The sequence below is a fragment of the Pristiophorus japonicus genome, chromosome 6 (assembly GCF_044704955.1).
Source record: "Pristiophorus japonicus isolate sPriJap1 chromosome 6, sPriJap1.hap1, whole genome shotgun sequence".
Classification (NCBI taxonomy): Eukaryota; Metazoa; Chordata; class Chondrichthyes; family Pristiophoridae; genus Pristiophorus; species Pristiophorus japonicus.
Window position 1 is genome coordinate 113,423,691 of NC_091982.1, and position 19,392 is coordinate 113,443,082.

Genomic DNA, 19,392 nt, shown 5'->3' on the forward strand with positions numbered 1-19,392 from the left:
TGCGTGAAATTCTTCGTTCTTGGGGCACGGTGTTGCATTGCTCTATTGAATTGACACTCGGTGATTTTTAAAAACACAGTCCTTATTTTGCTTGCAGCAATGAATTATTCTCACCTATGAAACACTCCTTGTGGCGGTTTAGCAGCTGATTTCTTGCAGAGTACGCCAAACAGCACTCCTATAGCTTTCAAAACATCAAGCAGGCATCCAAAACTCAGAGAGAGGTTCTCCCTTTAAAAATGGCCGATTGCCAATGTTAATGCCCCACTGAGCATGCGCGAACGCTGCAACGCATGTGCTGCCGGCACTCTCAGTTGCTCAGATTAGGCCCCGCCCCCCTGCCGGCTCTGCGCGGCCAGCATGGACCTAGTCCGCCCCCCTCTCTTCAGTACACGCCACACCAGCTCCACAGATGGCCCGACTTGTGGCCATGATCGCAGCAAGTTTTTTCGGCGCAGCTTTTAAGGTACAAAGTCGGCGGGGGGCTCGGAGGTGCGAAGTTTTAAATGGAGGACCAAAATTCGGTTTGGCTGAATTATTTGTATTTTTATTTGTACACGGAATCTGGGCGAAGCTGGTAGGGCTGCATTTCTTGCCCATTTCCATTTGCCCTGAGGTGGTGATGTAGGTGGACCTTTTTGAACTGCTACAGCCCTTGTGGTTAAGAAAATAAGAAACAGGAGTAGGCCATATGGCTCCTCGTGCCTGCTCCGCCATTTAACACGATCATGGCTGATCCGATCATGGACTCAGGTCCACTTCCCTGCCCGCTCCCCACAGTCCCTTATTTCGTTATTGGTTAAGAAGCTGTCTATCTCTGTCTTAAATTTATTTTCAATGTCCCAGCTTCCACAGCTCTCTGCGGCAGCAAATTCCACAGATTTACAACCCTCTGAGAGAAGAAATTCCTCCTCATATCAGTTTTAAATGGGCGGCCCCTTGTTCTAAGATTATTCCCCCGAGTTCTAGTCTCCCCTATCAGTGGAAACATCCTCTCTGCATCCACCTTGTCAAGCCCCCTCATAATCTTATAAGTTTCGATAAGATCACCTCTCATTCTTCTGAATTCCAATGAGTAGAGGCCCAACCTACTCAACCTTTCCTTATAAGTGAACCCCCTCATCTCCGGTATCAATCAAGTGAACCTCCTCTGAACTGCCTCCAAAGCAATTATATCCTTTCTTAAATATGGAAACCAAAACTGTATGCAGTATTCCAGGTATGGCCTCACCAATACCCTGTATAACTGCAGCAAGACTTCCCTGATTTTATACTCCATCCCCTTTGCAATAAAGGCCAAGATTCCATTGGCCTCCCTGATCACTTGCTGTACCTGCATACTTTTATGTTTCATGCACCAGGACCCCCCAGGTCCCGCTGTACTGCAGCACTTTGCAATTTTTCTCCATTTAAATAATAACCTGCTCTTCGTTTTTTTTTTCTCTGCCAAAGTGCATAACCTCACACTTTCCAACATTGTATTCCATCTGCCAAATTTTTGCCCGCTCACTTAGCCTGTCTATGTCCTTTTGCAGGTTTTTTGTGTCCTCCTCACACATTGCTTTTCCTCCCATCTTTGTATCATCAGCAAACTTGGCCACGGTCCCTTCATCCAAGTAGTTAATATAGATTATAAATAGTTGGGGTCCCGGCACTGATCCTTGCGGCACCCCACTAGTTATTGATTGCCAACCCGTTTATTGCTTTCTGTTATTTTTTTTATATATATACTCCCAACACCATGAACTTTTATCTTGTGCAGTAACCTTTTATGTGGTACCTTGTCAGATGCCTTCTAGAAGTCCAAATACACCACATCCACTGGTTCCCCTTTATCCACCCTGTTTGTTACATCCTCAAAGCATTCCAGCAAATTTGTCAAACATGACTTCCCCTTCATAAATCCATGCTGACTCTGCCTGACTGCATTTTGCTTTTCCAAATGCTCTGCTACTGCTTTAATAATGGACTCCAACATTTTCCCAACCACAGATGTTAGGCTAACTGATCTATGGTTTTCTCCTTTTTGTCTGCCTCCTTTTTTGAATAGGGGTGTTACATTTGCAGCTTTCCAATCTGCTGGGACCTCCCCAGGGATCCAGGGAATTTTGGTAAATTACAACCAATGCATCCATTATCCCTGCCGCTACTTCTCTTAAAACCCTAGGATGCAAGTCGTTAGGTCCAGGGGACTTATCTGCCTTTAGTCCCATTATCTTATTTAGTATCACCTCCTTAGTGATTGTGATTGTGTTCCTATGATAGTGAGGAGTAGGGATTTTGACCTAGTTGCAATGAAGGAACAGCGACATGTCCAAGTCAGGATGCTGTGTTATTTGGAGCAGAGCTTGGAGGTGATGGTGTTACCATCACATTGTTATACTTGTCCTTTGGAATGGCAGCTGCTGTCGGAATAAGACTGTTACAAATTCCCCTCAAAACTTGACAACACTTTTATAAAAAAAAAATGTATATTGAAATCCAAGATCACTCCAGGTATGTCATTACACCAATACATTTTTGACTTCAGTAACTCATCATACCTATGCTATGCCCAGCTTAATAGTATTTTCTACAGACTGATATCGCCTCACTCAAAAGAACTTGCTTGTTTACTGTTGAAGAATATTAGCATTTATTCTGAAAATGTTAACTTTGAATACTCCCATACACATTTAAACTCTATATACATTTAGAATATTTGTTTATAGATGCATTGAATCCAATGGGTTATTTCTAATTATAATGAGAATGGAGTGTTTGGCAATATGTGTAGCTGTAATAAAAATGTAATTAAAGACCCAAAATGGAGGAATTATTTGAAATCTCAATGAATTTCCGTGTTTTATATGTGTAGTTCCACAATTGGGGGGGGGGATGAGTTTCTGCGGAGGGTCTGCTGTAACTTGACAACTCCAGAATAACACATTCACAATGATTTTCTGAGGTTTCCAAGGCTCTTCAGTTGAAGCTAGAATAAACCCCTTGGAAATTCACCCCCTTAGTATCTAGTTCATTTTCATTTTGGCAAGGTTGAAAATATTCAAAAAATTGGCTACTTGTATCCTTTAACTACACATGACAAATTATTTTGTTTTGAAAGGGATGGTTGGCACAGCAAGTAAACACTTCCAAACCTATAAAATTGATGTGTATTTTTCAAATTCTTTCAATTCAGTAGTCTATAACCCTGTGGACAGTAAAAACATTAAACAGAGGACCACTATGGATCAAAAGTCTGTTAAGAGGAAGCTACTGTTGGGTACATTATTTAATCTAGTTTCTTGAGGTTTTAAGAAAGAAATGTGAGCCAAGCTATTTTAGTTCTATGACTACTCTGCAAGGAGGAAGTTTAGGTTATTGTGCTGTCTGCATCTAATCACTATTTTCCTTTCTATGGCATAAAGTTGCTTCAGAAGACTATTAGTAGTCTTAAGTGCAATTTCCTCCAATCTGCTACTCTGTTTGGTCATTGTTGGAAATAGCCAAGTTATCACATCATCATAGGCAGTCTCTGAGTCCAGGATACTAAATTCCATTCTAAAGTGAGTTCTCAGGTGAGCAAGGCTATCTTTGGTCACTTTAATAATCAGGTTTGACTGTAAACCAATCTGGTGGGTACATTGTGTTTTATCAGAATTTAAGTCGGAATATAACACATTAGTTATACATACAAATAGCTGATACCCAATTGCGATCGGACAAATAGCTGACGCACGTGAGCAGTTCTCTGGCTTTCGGCTTCTCTTTCTCATCTAGAGCCTCCTTTCGGTAAAGCATGGAATTGCTCGCAAAGAGCAATCGCCCTGCACAGCTCCCAGTATTTCACTCCTCTGTTTGCAGGGATGGGCCTTTAGGGAGTTACTTTTATTGTGTTTTTAAGGCTGGGCCTGGAATAGGATATTGACACCACCTTTTGGCCTATCGAGGTTCTCCTAAAAACTCTATACCCAATGGGGCCTCGAGTTCTTTGTCTACACTTGCTGATGAAGACCCACCCTGAAGGATAGGTCTTTACAACCATTGCACATTTTTCTTGTTTGTAGTTTTGAAGGCCAATCCATCCATCTGGACTCTCTTATCACGTCCTGCCTCAAGTGCAACTGTGGGCCATTTAAAAAAAAAAAGAGGTCCTTTGTTAGAACTGTCTTACTCCAGCCGGTTGCCATGGAGACTCTTAATTCTCATATCTAACACATTCTGTGTCTTTTATACTATTATACCGGAGCTTCAAATTCTACTGGAGCATTATAATTGGTAATTAGTAATAATGGAAGAAAAATTAGGTTGGGCCTTCATTGGCCAAATTAAAGACCAAGTCAAAATGTTATGCATTCTCTAACCTAACTTATTAAAAACACTGGGCGAGAATTTCCTATGGCTTACCGCTCAGTATTGTGGGCGGTAATCAGGTGAGCAGAAAATTCCTTACTTGAGGTATGCCGACTGTTTCGAAGTCCCGCTGGGAATCAGACCGCCAGCGTGCACCGCCCACAGATCGCCCTGGCGCGATTTTTGGCTGCGCGGTGACCTGTCGATAAGTAAAAAAAATTAAAATAAAAACCGCCCTTGAGGATCAGCGGAGCTGGGAGGTAGGTAAGTAAGTCTGCAAGAAAAAGGTGTGATTGGTTTTTTACTAATTATTTTCAAAATCTGTTGGGGTGATTTAATTTTAAAGTGTGTTGGGAATTTTTTTTGAATTTTTTAGTTAGGTTTTTTGAAAAATTATTTTTATTTTTGGTGTTGGGGCCCGCAGCCTCGGGGTACATTTTTATAGATTTTTTTTATTTTACGCCCATTTTCTTTAGGCACCGCCCAATCGACCCTAAATTGCACTTTTTTGCCCAGATTGGGGGTGCAAGGCCCATGTTTTTTACTGGGCGGATTTAAAAAAAATTTTGGGAAGTTTTCGCTGGCAATAATCCCAGCCTTAGCGGTTTTGTTGGGTGGCAATCGGGTGCTGGTGGGCTTTGGGGAAATTCTAGCCCAGTCTCAATCAAGTCTTCCTGGGGAAATGAAACTTGAGCATTCTCGGGTAAAACATAGCTTATACATTAATCCTTTATTTGTCTTGAGCAGAAACATGCAATCATTAAACACTTATTTTCAGATAACCCTAATTTCTAACATATTGGACGTTCTGGGAACTTTATTTCTTTCAGTGGTTGTATGGCAACCTTTGAAGCAACACCTCCAGTATATTAAAATCTGCTAATTGGATTTTCATTAATTATGAGAAATGTTTTTCATTACTTTTTGCATTCTGTTTATTTCCCATGAGCTCCCATTTTCAAACCTGTAACTGCAATACTCTCCATTTTGTAATTTATGTCAACCCAAAAAAAGGCTAAATGGCCAATAAACTTGATTGTTTTCTTGCGATCTCTTGATTCCTTTCAAAATGGAATTGTGGAAAATACTTTAATCTGTCATTTTCTTGAGTACTTAATGGTCATTTGAAGAACACAACTTACTTTTATTCCCCAAAGTTATTACATGCTCGCTTCTTAAACTACTGTGATGGAATGCTATCCCTTATAGAGTCAGTTGCGGTAGCAATTTTTGGAAATAGAAATCGTGTATCCAGAAGATCACCTGGAAATGAGACAGCTTTAACTAATACATGTACCATTGTGTAAAATAAATACTTAAATTCATGTTGAACCTTATAACGTCTGTCAGCAATACATCAAAGGACTTCACATATATTAAATTAATTTGAAGTGTAGTGACTGTTATGTAGGTGAAAGTAACACACAGCAAGATCCCATAAACAGCAGTAAGATGAACGATCAGTTCATTTGTTCTTGTTAACGTTGTTTAAGGGAAGACACTGGACGAAATCCCTACTCTTCGATTTGTGCTTTAGGTGGATTGTTCAATTGAACCACCAGAAATGGCAGACAAGCTTGGGCTGCATTTTCGGCAGGTTTGTGACTGGGTTTTTGCCGCGACTTGACCCTCCACAGCAAAAACCCGGGCAGGATCCTCAGATACCTGTTTGCGGCGGCGCTTGAAGTACCGCTGGGGAGAAGTGTGCCGATGTATAACGATTGTATTACTGTCGTACTTTCAACACTCTCCTGATCCGTACGCCGTGCCCAGAATACCGGCCAGTCAAACCTGTCGGTGCAGCTCTGCCAGCAGTGGTAAGTATGAAAACCTGCAAAAAAGGTAAGTTAAAGCTTTTATTTTTAAATTATTTTTCAGCGATTTGCTAGCTAAGGGTTTTAGGGTTTTGTGAATGTTTTTGCAATCCCCCCCGCCCCCCCCCCCCCCCCCAAGGCCTCGCGTAACGCAAACGACCACGGACTAAAGTTGCCAAAACTCGCGTTTTGCGCTGCGAATAATCATGCAATGCCCCCTTTACCAACGTAAAGGCCGAAAGTTCGGCCTAAAAACGGTGTCGTGCAACGTAAATGTTAATTTTCACACATCACTACCGTTTCTGTCGAAAAACACCGAAAGCCGAAAATTCAGCCCTTAAGCCTCAGTTTAATTTCTTGTCTGAAGGACAGCACCTCTGACCATGCAGTCATCCCTCAGTACCGAACTAATGCTTGGATTGGAGTGAGGCTTCAACTGACAACTTTGTAACTCGGGTGGATGATTTTAACTGAACCAAGCTGTGTAAATCTAGTCACCCAACTCCTATAAAAGGACTAAAGTCACTGAAGTATCAATAGGCCATCATCTGACTAGAATTAACTTCTGCTATTTTGAGTTTTTCTATGGGCTATTTGCACTTTTGTTTCAACAGGCAATGGTCTTTTTTTTGCCTCTCCTTGCTTGGGGGGTGGGGACGGGGATGAATTGTGTGAAGTGTCTAGTTATAATGCTCCAGCCATCATGATGTGTGGGGCAGGCTTGATGGACCAGCTGGTCTTTTCCTGTCTGTCACTTTCATGGGTTTTGGCAATTCAGTTTCTACTAATTATTTAGCTGTAATTTCCACACACAGCACTAAACACAAGCATTTAAAGTAATGTATATCATTAGTGATATAAACTAGCAGTGATATCCCTACATCGCACAATTTACTTTTTTTTATTTTTAAAGGAGATTTAGTTTAAAAAAAAATGTAAACAGAATATATCCCCCACTGGTTCAGCTGGTTATGAAGGTAAGTAACTGAGCCATATGGATAAGAAAAATATTTTTAAAATAACTATCATTTATATAGCACCTTTCACATCCTCCAAGTGCTTCACAGGTAATTCATTACTTTTGATGTTTTTTGTAGGCAAACTCGGCAGTCAGTTTTGCACACTGCCAGGTCTCAAATGGTAAATGAGCTGAGTAGTTAGTTTGGCAGTACTGGTTGAATGTTAGGCCACCAGGAGAATTCTCTGCTCCACATGAACTGTTGATTTAATCTCATTTGAAAGAAGGAAGGTTCTTGGTGCTGTCGCTAGTTGGTGCTGAGTTAGTTTAGTTTGACTACGGTACCAGTCGGGGGCACTGCAATCAACTGCCTCCCTATGGTCCCAATTTTGGCCATGATTTGCTCCAGTTTTTTTGGAGTAAGTTGGTTTTTCTGGCGTAAGTTTAAAAAAACGTCATTTTCCCCAATAAACTTGCTCCAGAGTAACTTGGTTAGGTACGATTTTTTTTAGTTGAGTTTTTTTTTTCAAAAGGGGGCGTTCGCAGCCACTTACGCCAGTTTTGGCCATTTATGCCACTTTGGCCAGCTAAAACTTACTCCAAATCGACTTAGGTCAGCGTATGTGGAAAACATTGCGGGCAGTTAAGAATTCGGTGCAGGTTAGTACATTTAAAGCACCGCAGTTCCGAGCTTCACACCATTTATTCTGATCTATCTTTCTTGGGTCCGAAGTGGATAATCTCAGCCAGGGGAAACAACCTTTCAACATTTAATCAACTTAGCTTATAGTTTTTTTAACTCATTACTTGACCTAGTTTAAGTTATAGGTAGATTATATGAAATATTTAAATAGGTAACATGAACCACTACGTATTGAAGCCAAAAAACAGAACGTCCTTCCCCTCTGCACTGAATTCCCACTTACCAAATTCCCAACTTTTACCCAAATTCCCAACTTTTATACTTTGTTTATGATGCATTCCGTTTCTGACAACTCTGAGCGACCCTGAATAAATACTGCAGGATATTCCCCACTCACCAGGCGAACATCGGGGCGTCCCTTCGGCCAGGAATAGGATGCGGTGAAAATCGGAGTGTCCCTTCGGCCCAAGGATAGGGGCTGTGAGCATTGGGTCCTGTTCACAGCCCGCAGAACAGGCTGAGCATGCACGCAGCTGCCGGCAGTGTTTTCTGTGCTGGGCTGCTGCTCCGCCCCCACTGTACTATGTACGTCACGCTGGGACACCGGAGACTCAGCAGAGCGGGCAGGATGGGGCCACTTTTTTTCGGGCGCCGTTTCCAGCACGCAAAGTCATCGCATTTAGGGTAAGTGCGCCGAAAAAGTGGGTTGGGGAAAATTGGGCCCAATAACCCCACTGGTCAGGCAGGTAGCCCATCAACTTGATGCCTCAAGGTGCCCGCACTATTAGATTGTAAAGAGTCCAATTGGAGACTGGTTCCCTCATTTATTGGGAAAAAGATTACTGTTACAAGAAATTTTTCAACTTACTCAGTCTTGTTATTACAAACAGCTCACATTGGCTCAATTGTGGTTTTCTGTGAGATTATTTAAGGAAGACAAAAGGTGGCTACATCTCAATTATTGTGCAATGCTATACGTTTTACAGAAACTGCACATTACATTAGGGCACACAAAGGTCAATTAATATTCATCAGGGTGGTGGTCCCTGAAAGAAAACAGGCTGAATGCAAGGTATCCATTTATTATATATAGACAAGTGAAAGAATAGACCGCTCTGCCGTCATCAAAAATTGTCAGCATTGTTCTTCAGTAGCACCTTACTGTATAAGATTTCATTCTATTTAATTTGCACAGTGTGTCATAGACACTGAGCAAAGTCTCCATTCTCCACTAAAGCATTCTAAGCAATTGATAAACTCTAAATAGCTTCTGATCTGCGGTAATTGAGATATAGCCAACTTTTGCCTTCCTTAAATAATGGCAGATTGTATTGTATTTCCTCAGGTAGAAAGTCAGCTTCAGTATCACAGCCAAGAGCTTCAGAGTTTTAAATCTGTGCTAGGCTTGCTAGGTAGTTGGGTTACATTGAGTTTAAAGTAAACCTCTGTTTAAAATCTGTTTGGAGAGTAAGCGAGCATGGTCTTTAATTTACCAAAGAGTCGATAAATATATATCTCACTGTTTGCTGTTCATTTATCTACTTCATGCAATTAAAACAACTTGCTGGTCCAAAGTTTGGTTTTGATTTGGTAGAATGTGTATCCAAACTACTGCTTAAATATAGAGAATCATGTGATTGCATATGTACAGTGTAAAGATTGTTACAATCCCTGGATCTTGCTACAATTTACCTAAATGTTGGACAGTAAACAGTGTATTCCAAATCATAGGGGTGCAGGGCCTGTTTACAGGAGTGACTGGTGAGGCTGAACCGGAGAAATTATCCAGCATAAAATCCCACAAACATGACCAGTTACACATGACATTTGAATCATGTAGTCCATAGGGCCAGGTTAGGAAACCTAATCTAATTAGTTTCTGAGCAAAGTGTACTGTAATGTATTAACATGGTGCAATACATAATATGTTGATTCTTATAAAATGAAATAATCTTAAAACCTAATTTTATGGTAATCCTGCATTTGAATTATGATTGTTGAGGTCACTGCATTTTACTTTGTTTGGTAACTTTTGTTATGTGCTTTTTTTAATTCTCAGATTCAGATTTAGAAACAAAATCGTTACAAGAACTTCTTTCTGGCATTACGAAGCCTGTGGTAAGTAACCTCGATTGGAGGACCTCTTTTTTTTTAAAAAAAAAAGAACAAAAACTCTGAATTGGCATATTGGTGCCACGTGATGGCTGGCTGAATTGCACACAAGCCACAGTAGACCCTGGTTTATGCTTTGATCGTTGGTTTTGATGTTTGCACTAATAATGGTGCTACAGTTGTCTTCAGTGTTTCTGGGTTAGAAAATGGAAAGATTCCCACATTTGCCTGCTATCTGGTATCCAGCTGTGTGTGTATGTGTTTTCTAATTACTGGGGGCAGGTCACTGAGTGGAAACCAAATCCTTCTCTCCAAGAACGGAGAGAACATTGGCCATTCTGCACATCTCATAATGACTGGTTATACAACATCTTTGAGGGTGACTTTAAATCAGGTCACCTGTCTAGTCTCTCAGTCATGGAATAATGCATAATCATTCACTCTTACGTGCTGTCCTCTTTCCTCTTTCAAAATTGCCATCATCACCTCTTTCTTAATAAAATATCACCCTTGACCCTTCTGTCCTTGCAAACTTCCACCCCATCTCCAACTTCCCTTTCCTCTCCCAAGTCTCTGAAGATGATGTCATCTCCCAAATCTCTGCCCATCTTCCGCAACAAAATATTTAAGCTCTCAAATCAGGTTTCTGTCCCTGTTACAGCACTGAAACGGCCTGAATCAGAATCACTAATGACATCCTTTGTGACTGTCGTGCATTATCCCTCCTAAACCCTTCTGCAATCTTTGTCGGAGTCAACAGCACCATCTTCTTCCATCGCCTTTCCTCTGTTGTCCAACATAGGGGAACTATCCTTGATTTGTTCTACTCTTTCCTATCCAATCATAGTAAGAGCATCTCTAACAATAGCTTCTCATCCCATCCTTGCAGTATTAATTCTAGACTCCTTCAAGGATCTATGCTTGGACCCCTCATCTACATGCTGCTCCTTGACGATATCTTCCGTGTGTGCTGATAACGCCTCTCCACCATTGGTCGCGATCCATTGCTGCTTTGTTGTCAGACTACTTGTTCTACATCCAGTCTTGGATGAAATGCAGTTTCCTCCAGTTAAACATTGGTAAGACCGAAGCTGTAGTTTCCATCCTGATCACAAACTCCGTTCTTTTACCACAGATTCCATGCCACTCTCCTGCCACTATCTTGGGTTGAACCAGGCTATTCGCATACCTGGCATCCTATTCAACAACGAGATGAGCTTTTAAACCATATTCTTGCCATCATAAAGGCCCTCCTACTTTAACTTCTAGCATCGCTCGTCTCTGCCTCAGCCAATCTGCCGCTGATACCTTCCCCAACACCTCATTTGAATTTCTCATCTTCGTGTTTAATTTCTTTGTGGCCTTGCCCTTCCCTGTCTCTGTAATCTCCTCCTACATTTCCTCTGAAAACTGGTTTCTTGTACAACCCCCTCCTTCACCCCACCATTAACGGCCCTACAATCTGGAATTTTCTCTCTAAACCTCTCCTCCATTCCACCACCTTTTCTTTGAGTTTTTGATCGCCTAATTATCTCCTCCTGCATCCATTTCTGTTTTATTCTGCCTCACTAAATGCCTTGGGACATTTTTCGACATTAAAGGCGCTATATAAATGCAAGTTGTTGCCGACTGTCTCTGTTTGCATCCAGGATATAGTCGATGTATTTACTGAAGCATATGGAAGCATGGGCCTTACGCTAAACATCCGTAAGACAAAGGTCCTCCACCAGCCTGTCCTCGCCGCACAGCATTGCCCCCCAGACATCAAGATCCACAGTGCGACCCTCGACAGCATGGACCATTTCCCATGCCTCGGGAGCCTCTTATCAACAAGAGCAGACATTGATGCGGAGATTCAACACCGCCTCCAGTGCGCCAGTGCAGCCTTCGAACACACTTTTCCTCAGGCGGCTGAAGACTCGGCCCTCAAATCTATCACCAAGCTCATGGTCTACAGAGTTGTAGTAATACCCACCCTCCTGTATGGATCAGAGGCATGGACGATGTGCAGAAGACACCTCGTCGCTGGAGATATATCACCAATGATGTCTCCGCAAGATTCTGCAAATCCCCTGTGAGAACAGGTGCACCACCATCAGTGTCCTCGTCCAGGCTAACATCCCCAGCATTGAAGCACTGACCACACTCGATCAGCTTCGCTGGGCAGGCCACGTAGCTTGCATGCCAGACATGAGACTCCCAAAGCAAGTGCTCTATGTGGGGCTCCTTCATGGCAAATGAGCCAAAGGTGGGCAGCGGAAATGTTACAAGGACACCCTCAAAGCCTCCCTGATAAAGTATGACATCACCACTGATACCTGGGAATCCCTGGTCAAAGACCGCCCTAAATGGAGAAAGTGCATCCGGGAGGGCGTTGAGCATTTCGAGTCTCAATGCCGAGAGCGTGAAGAGGTCAAGCGGAGGCAGCGGAAGGAGTGTGCGGCAAACCAGTCCCACCTACCCCTTCCCTCGGCGACTGTCTGCCCTACCTGTGAATAGAGTCTGTTGCTCTCGTATTGGACTGTTCAGCCACCAAAGAACTCACTTCAGGAGTGGAAGCAAGTCTTCTTCGATTCCGAGGGACTGTCTATGATGATGATGATGATGTTGTAGAAGCTACGATCCTGTTAAGTTTACATGTCCATTTTTAATCAAGCTTCTGATTTCAGGTATCTGAAATTAAAGGAAAATCGGCAGTCTTGTCCTGGACTCCACCCTCAAGTTCAGTGGAGGGGGAAGATAATGCTGATCAGTTACCAGCAAGCTGCAGTTACGAAGTTGCAATATCAAACAGTGGAAAAAGTGGGAAATTCAAAGTGGTTTATAAGTAAGTGTGTTGGCTTGACTCTCTGTTTACTTGTTTTCATTTTGTGTGCTGATTAAGATTTCACTTTTGGCACCCAGTGTCCGTGTTTGGGCACTCGCAGGTCAGCTGTAGAAGGCTAATAATTGTAGACTAATGCTCACTCCACTCTTGCACAATGCTTGGAAGACCAGTCTTTCTGTAGCCTGAGAGTGGGATTGTCCATAGTTAAGCACAAGTTGCTTGTGCATATTGGGCGTATGCCAACTGGAAACTAGGTTGAAACCCATTTTGCATAGGAACTCCCCAGCTCCAAGCCAGAAAAAATAGATCCTATTAGCTTGGACTAGATTTGAGCGCAGGTGTGAAAGGGCAATATACTAACACAAACAATTGCCAAGTTCTTTTTGCTGAACATTTAATGTTTGAAATCCTAGGTCTTCAGCAAGAAGACAAAAATAAAAATGTGAAGTTGGACTCTCAGTAGTTCATTTTGTTCTGGTAGCTTTTGCAAATTTTGTTCCGTTTTAAAGCTGATTCAAAAAAGAGCAAATGGGATTTGGTAAGTGACCCAATTATACTTTGTGATCAGCAAAATGTAATGGATAAAAGCTGCATCTTGAAAGCAAATTACAGACAGCCTTCAATGCACTAAGTCTGTTTGCAACTGCAAACTTGAGACATGCAAGTAAGTGCACGGTGGCAGCGGGTGAAATAAAGGGCTTTTGTGTAACGGAGGTTTGTTTACCCAGCATCTACAGCGGAAGAGAAACTGCTCTGTCTCTAGAATTGAATACTTGCACAGTTCTATCCCGGGGATAGAGGGGTTTCTCTGCTGCTACGGATGCTGGGTAAAGAACTCTCCATTCCACAAAAGCCGGGAACTGAACCGGAATGACCGATATTCTTGCAAAATGGGACTGGGGTCACCAGGGCACTTCGCCTAGATTATTTACGTGGTGATCATGGCATTAAATTTCCCACCGTCGTACGCCCCTTTCCGTGATGTCACCTGACCTCCGCCACGGAGCCTCAACGGCATCAAATTCTATTGATAGGGGGCTGGAGAGTCGGGAATTGTGGATGTTGACATTCAGGAGGGGATCTGATATGGGGGTGGGGGGGAGGAGTCTTAGTATTTGGGGGTGGGGAGTAACTCTGAAATTGGGAGGGGGCTCTGAAATCAGAGGCAAGAGGAGATGGACACTGGTGCATGGTGTCTCGGGGAGCGAAGAAGGAAGAGAAGAGGAATGGGGATCAAGATGGCGACTAGAAATCAGGCGATTGGAGCAGAAGTTTGGAGGGGGGCACCACTGTTCTCTGCAGAGCCAGAAGCAGCAACAACACCGAGGAGAGGAGCAGCCAGCAAAGTGGAAGAACTGAGGAGGAAGGTTCTTAAACTGAGGGCTTTTAGACCGCGGTATTCTTCACCACATATGGCTATTGAGGCAGAGACTAATATTTAATATGAAAGAGTAGGGGTTAAATATCTGAAAAGGTGCAATATAAAAGGACCTGGAGTGAGCATAGCACCCAGGGCTCAAGACTCCTGTGCTGTACTTTCTCAGTTTCCCATCTTTGCCTACTCACGGGTGGCCTCCTAGTTCTTGGAGGTTGCCAACGTAACAGATCCCAGAATCAGACATCCCTCCCTCAATGGAAAAGGATGGCAATGAACTGGGAAACCTAACGAACCAAAAATAGAACTGAAATCACCCCGCGCTGGCAGGGCTCCAGAATTAGGCATGATCCGAGGTGAGAGCCAAAAAGTGAAGGAATGCTGCAGGAGATACCCCCAATCCCGAGATACTTGGCTCACCCAGTTTACTGTACATACAATGTCCACTTTGAAATAAGGACACCTGCAAATAAAGGACACCTGATGCAAGTCCCTTGGCTGTCCCTAATTTACAGGTTTCATAATATTTTCAAAGTTATATAAAAATTAAATGCTGTCTTTTTTTGGAATGAGTTATACAAAAATAGTTCATAATTCCTGTGGTATGGTGAAAGATGACATTTTTGACACACAAACTTGGATATGGAATGTGAAGAAAGATGGCTGTTATTTACTGTTTCCAACTGGATCAGGAGAAGGAGCAGGGAATCACAACTTAAGATCTGTTTCTTGATTTCAGTGGAGAAGAAACAACAGTTACAATATCCGAATTGCGACCAGCCACAGATTACCACATCCGGTACAAACCTATTTATTTTTCACATGATTTTCATGTTATCTTCTACACCCAATGTCATTTAAAATTAACATGTTCATTAATGCTGAATCTCATGGTGGATTGATATGAGAAGAGAGGTTTCTGGTTAGCAAGAATAAACCACAGAACACCTGATCATTTATATGGATAATCCTGCATATCAAACTGCAAATACAGTGTTGTAATCTGACCTAGGTTTGGTTAATAAGTGACATTCAAGCAGTTTTCATTATTTGAACTCTGATGCTAGATAAGTCTTAAAACCACTCCCTGGTATCTCATGTTTAATACTTGTACTGACTTTTTTTCCCCTCTAATTTTCTCCACTTCCCCCTCAAAAAATGTGGTAGAGTTCCATTAGAGGCTATTCATGAGTGAACCACCTGTAATCTTGGCCAACAGAGATTACCCCAATCCTGTAATCACCCTCCATCCAGATATGTGCACTTGCAGTAGATTCTGGATCTCAACTTGGAGTGGAGAAGATTGGCTGATTTTTTTTTCTCCCTCTGGGACACAGTCTAATTGTGGTGTCCTCGTTGCTATGGCTGAGATTGGGTATTTCAGCAGGGACCAACCACTAAACCCGAGTCATTCCTCTTCAGTACCACTCCATTGAATCCTGAGGAGAAACCACATATTTACAGTTTTTAGTATGTTTTGCAGCAAAATTCTCAAATGCTTTGTTCATGATATATTCCACTACATTCTGGTATTTAACTGGTTAAACAGACTTCCAATCACATGCTATCCATATTATTGAGAGTTTTTACATAAGATAGTTACAAATCTAAACAGGATTAGGTTTGTAATTTGGTTAAGTATGCTATTGCTATACATATGATTCCAGTACAGTCCTACCCACTTATGTTGAACTCGTTTGTCACCCTCCCGCTTACATCGACAAGAAAACTGAAGGCGCAATCCCTTCTCTGCACGCTAATACCGAATGTTTGCCATGTATATTGACTTCGACATAAACTCTGGCACCTTGATGCGACAAAATTTGAAGCCTCTAATAGTATTAAAGGCTGTCTATTTATTAACACTTGTCAACAGGCCCTTATCTTCACGTGTGACATGAGTGTGTGTAACATATGCTTATTGTGCCACAAATTAGCCTTGTTGTGAGTACCAGTGAGCAGTGTTGTACAGTGGGCACAGCTTTGCTTTGTTGCATAATGCTCAGCTGCTCATCTGAGCTGTGTCAGAGGCCGACATCTCCTCACAAGGGATATACAGCTGGGAGCTGTATCATACTAGCCAGAGAGAGACTACGCTGCCCACTCACTTACCACAAATCTGGCAGACCGGTGGTTGAAAAAATATGAGGATTAATTTCTCATCATTCGTCCATCCCAGGCTGATGGATAATGAAAAGTAAATAAATGGACGGACTTGCATCTTTTATTTTCCAATTTATTTTTTCTTAGAACGGCATCAAAGTTCATATAAATGAATATACTATTTTGGTAGTGGTTCAGTCAGCAGTAAAGATGCACTATGTTTATAACAAATGAATTATTTTAAATCCTGCACATTAGACTAAATTCTCTAAGTGTGCTCTTGCAGATCTGTCCACATAACAGCTGTGTTTTTTGTCTGATAGAGTTTCAGCAATGTGTAATTCTGTGAAAGGGTCTGCTTCAGAACCAGCAAGCTTTACCACAGAGATCAGTGAGCCCGACTCTCCAGCTCCACCAAAACTAATTAATAGGACCAAAAACAGTCTGAGTTTGCAATGGAAGGTATGAATTGCTAGAACTATCAGCAAATTATTTTCTGTTGGTTTGATTTCCAGGGCAGTGTTGGTGGTGCTCCATTTTTTTTTAATGGGGATGGTGGGGGCAGAGAATAAAATCCATAGTTTTCAACCTTTCCTGTGTAGGGTGGATTCCCTCCAAATATTAACTCTCTCCTGGGGATCTCGTGCAAACATTCCCAGGATCCCCAATCTCATTTTTGAAGCATGGTGTAGGCAATCCACAGGAAACAGTGTGAGCATGCAGAAAATATTTTTATTAGTGTACAGCAACAGAAATAATAGAAACATAGAAAATAGGTGCAGGAGTAGGCCATTCGGCCCTTCGAACCTGCACCGCCATTCAATGAGTTCATTGCTGAACGCGCAACTTCAGTACCCCATTCCTGCTTTCTCGCCATACCTCTTGATCCCCCTAGTAATAAGGACTACATCCAACTCCTTTTTGAATATATTTAGTGAATTGGCCTCAACAACTTTCTGTGGTGGAGAATTCCACAGGTTCACCACTCTCTGGGTGAAGTTTCTCCTCATCTCGGTCCTAAATGGCTTACTCCTTATCCTTAGATGGTGATCATCATCATAGGTGGTCCACGTTTCAAGGATGACTTGCTTCCACACCAAAAAGGGATGAGTTCACAGGTGTTTCAATGAAGGACCTAATAGTCCAGATCCTGAACAACATGTTGAAGGGTGGAAGATGTCTGCGTGGATTTTTTTAATGTGTGGTGACCATTGTACACCAGCCATCACATAGGCTTGACAGAGCTAGGTCTTGGTCCAGTGGCAAGGGTTAACCAGGACGACTGGAGACCTGCTCTGCTGTACGGATCTAGTGCGCACACATAATGCAGTGTGGGCTGGACCGTGCTGCCCTGGGCCTCGATCATGTCACTCTGCAATCTTTCGCCTCTCCTGCTGTATCTGCCCACGTTCCAATCAGCGACCTGGACCTTTGTGACATCCAATCCAGTCGCACTCGTCACAGCCATTGCTCTCCAGCGCGCACCCCTTTGAAGGCCCCGACCTGCTGATAGATAGTCCTTGCAGGTCGGGGCTGCTGCACTGAATGCCGGCTCGGGCTGCCGTATTCTAGTACTTTACTGAAGTGGTTATTCTTCATATATGAACCTAGTCAATGAGTACTTGTGAGCTATTCCCCAATTAAGGACATCACAGCAGACGCAAGATGCTGTTGAACAAAATATTTATCTGGACAGAAAAATGGCAGATGAAGTTGAATGCCAACGAGTGTAATTACACTGGAGGGCAAAAAAAAATGGGCAACATGTACTCCATGACTGGTGTTGAAACAGCCACGGAAAAAGTTGAGAGACCTACGATTTGCGATTCAGTGCTATGCTAGTACAGGTGCAACGTCGAGAATTTTCGGAGTTCCAGACTCCGGGACAATCGGTGACAGGGACGTCCGGAATCCATAAAATGTTCAGGAATCGGGACCCTGCCGACCTCGGGCCTCTCCTTGCCCCGCTCCGCTCGCCTCACCGCTGCTGCCCTTACCTTGGGGCCTCCCCGGCAGGGCCAGATAGCCCGATGACGACCTCAGCGGGGCCGGACGGCCCAAACAGCTCCTCCCCCTTTCTGATGTTCCGAAATCCAAAAATACCCGAACCTGAGAACGCGTGTTTCCAGATTTGTGACGTCAGAAAGCAAATCAAAAGTCCAGAAAAGCCCTGAATCCAGAATGACCTAAGTCCCGAGGGTTCCGGATTTTAGGCGCTGCACCTGTATGTTAATAAATCCAGTAAAATAAAGAAATCGAATACAGGTATAATGTCTGGAATCCTCGGGCCCGAGTCTGTGCCGGTTTTTGGGTATTTCCGAATTTCAGACAAGAAAATCAATAGTCTGAATCCAGAATCCTTGACTGAATCTGTGCCGGGTTTTAGCAGCGAGATCCAAAATCCGGCACGGATTCCGTCGAGGATTCTGGATTTCAGACTATTGATTTTCTAATCTGGAATCCTCAACTGATTTTGCCGGATTTTGGACCTTGCTGCTTGCTGATTCACTGCACTCCTCGCCCACCCGCCAATTCCCGCGGCAACCCGGCGCTGGGCTTTTTACCGGTAAGTAGCCTCTTTATTCCTCCTACCAAACTGAACCACCCCGTTGTTGACTGCTTCAAAAATGTCGGTTTTCGGACAATAATTCCGAACAACTCCATCTGGGCTACGCAAAATGTCTGCTTTTCGGACAGTAATTCCAGATTGCGTACGACCCGATCAGCTATGCGCAAAATGTCTGCTTTTCGGAGTTCCAGATTCAGAACGTTGCACCTGTAATACCTTTGATCTACTTCTAATTTTTGTTGCAGGCACCCAATGATGGTGGTTCTAAAATCTCCAATTACCTTTTAGAATGGGATGAGGTGAGTGTTTTTCTTTTCTTGTTTTCAAATGACAGTTCTCCTTATAAAAGGGTCAAAGTGTTGCGATACAGATAAAGTGGTAGTGGTAAATTGTCTGTAGCTGGATATTAAATGGCTAAATAAAAATTAACTACAGTAAACTTTCTTCATGTAGGGAAAGCATAACCTTTTCAAGGAATGTTACTTTGGACATCAGAAGCAATGCAAGCTGACTAAATTGTCTCCATCTGTAGGATATACGTTCAGGCTAGCAGCTAAAAATGATATTGGACTGAGGTAAGTAACATCCATTTTGAAATGTGTGAATGGCTTCACTTCACTGGGAAAAGGAAACTGTCATATAAAGTGGAAAACATTTTC

The 19,392-nt window shown here is 42.7% G+C and overlaps 1 protein-coding gene across 2 annotated transcripts in view; it reads left to right on the forward strand.

Moving 5' to 3' along the window:
* LOC139265759 (fibronectin type-III domain-containing protein 3A-like) overlaps window positions 1-19,392 on the forward strand; it is a 207,236-nt gene that overhangs the window by 150,509 nt on the left and 37,335 nt on the right. For both annotated transcript variants that reach the window (XM_070883127.1, XM_070883128.1), the window contains exons 7-12: window positions 9,807-9,865; window positions 12,529-12,686; window positions 14,801-14,860; window positions 16,488-16,626; window positions 18,979-19,032; window positions 19,187-19,308. In XM_070883127.1, coding sequence (XP_070739228.1) covers window positions 9,807-9,865; window positions 12,529-12,686; window positions 14,801-14,860; window positions 16,488-16,626; window positions 18,979-19,032; window positions 19,187-19,308 — 592 coding nt within the window. The remainder of the gene's footprint in view (window positions 1-9,806; window positions 9,866-12,528; window positions 12,687-14,800; window positions 14,861-16,487; window positions 16,627-18,978; window positions 19,033-19,186; window positions 19,309-19,392) is intronic.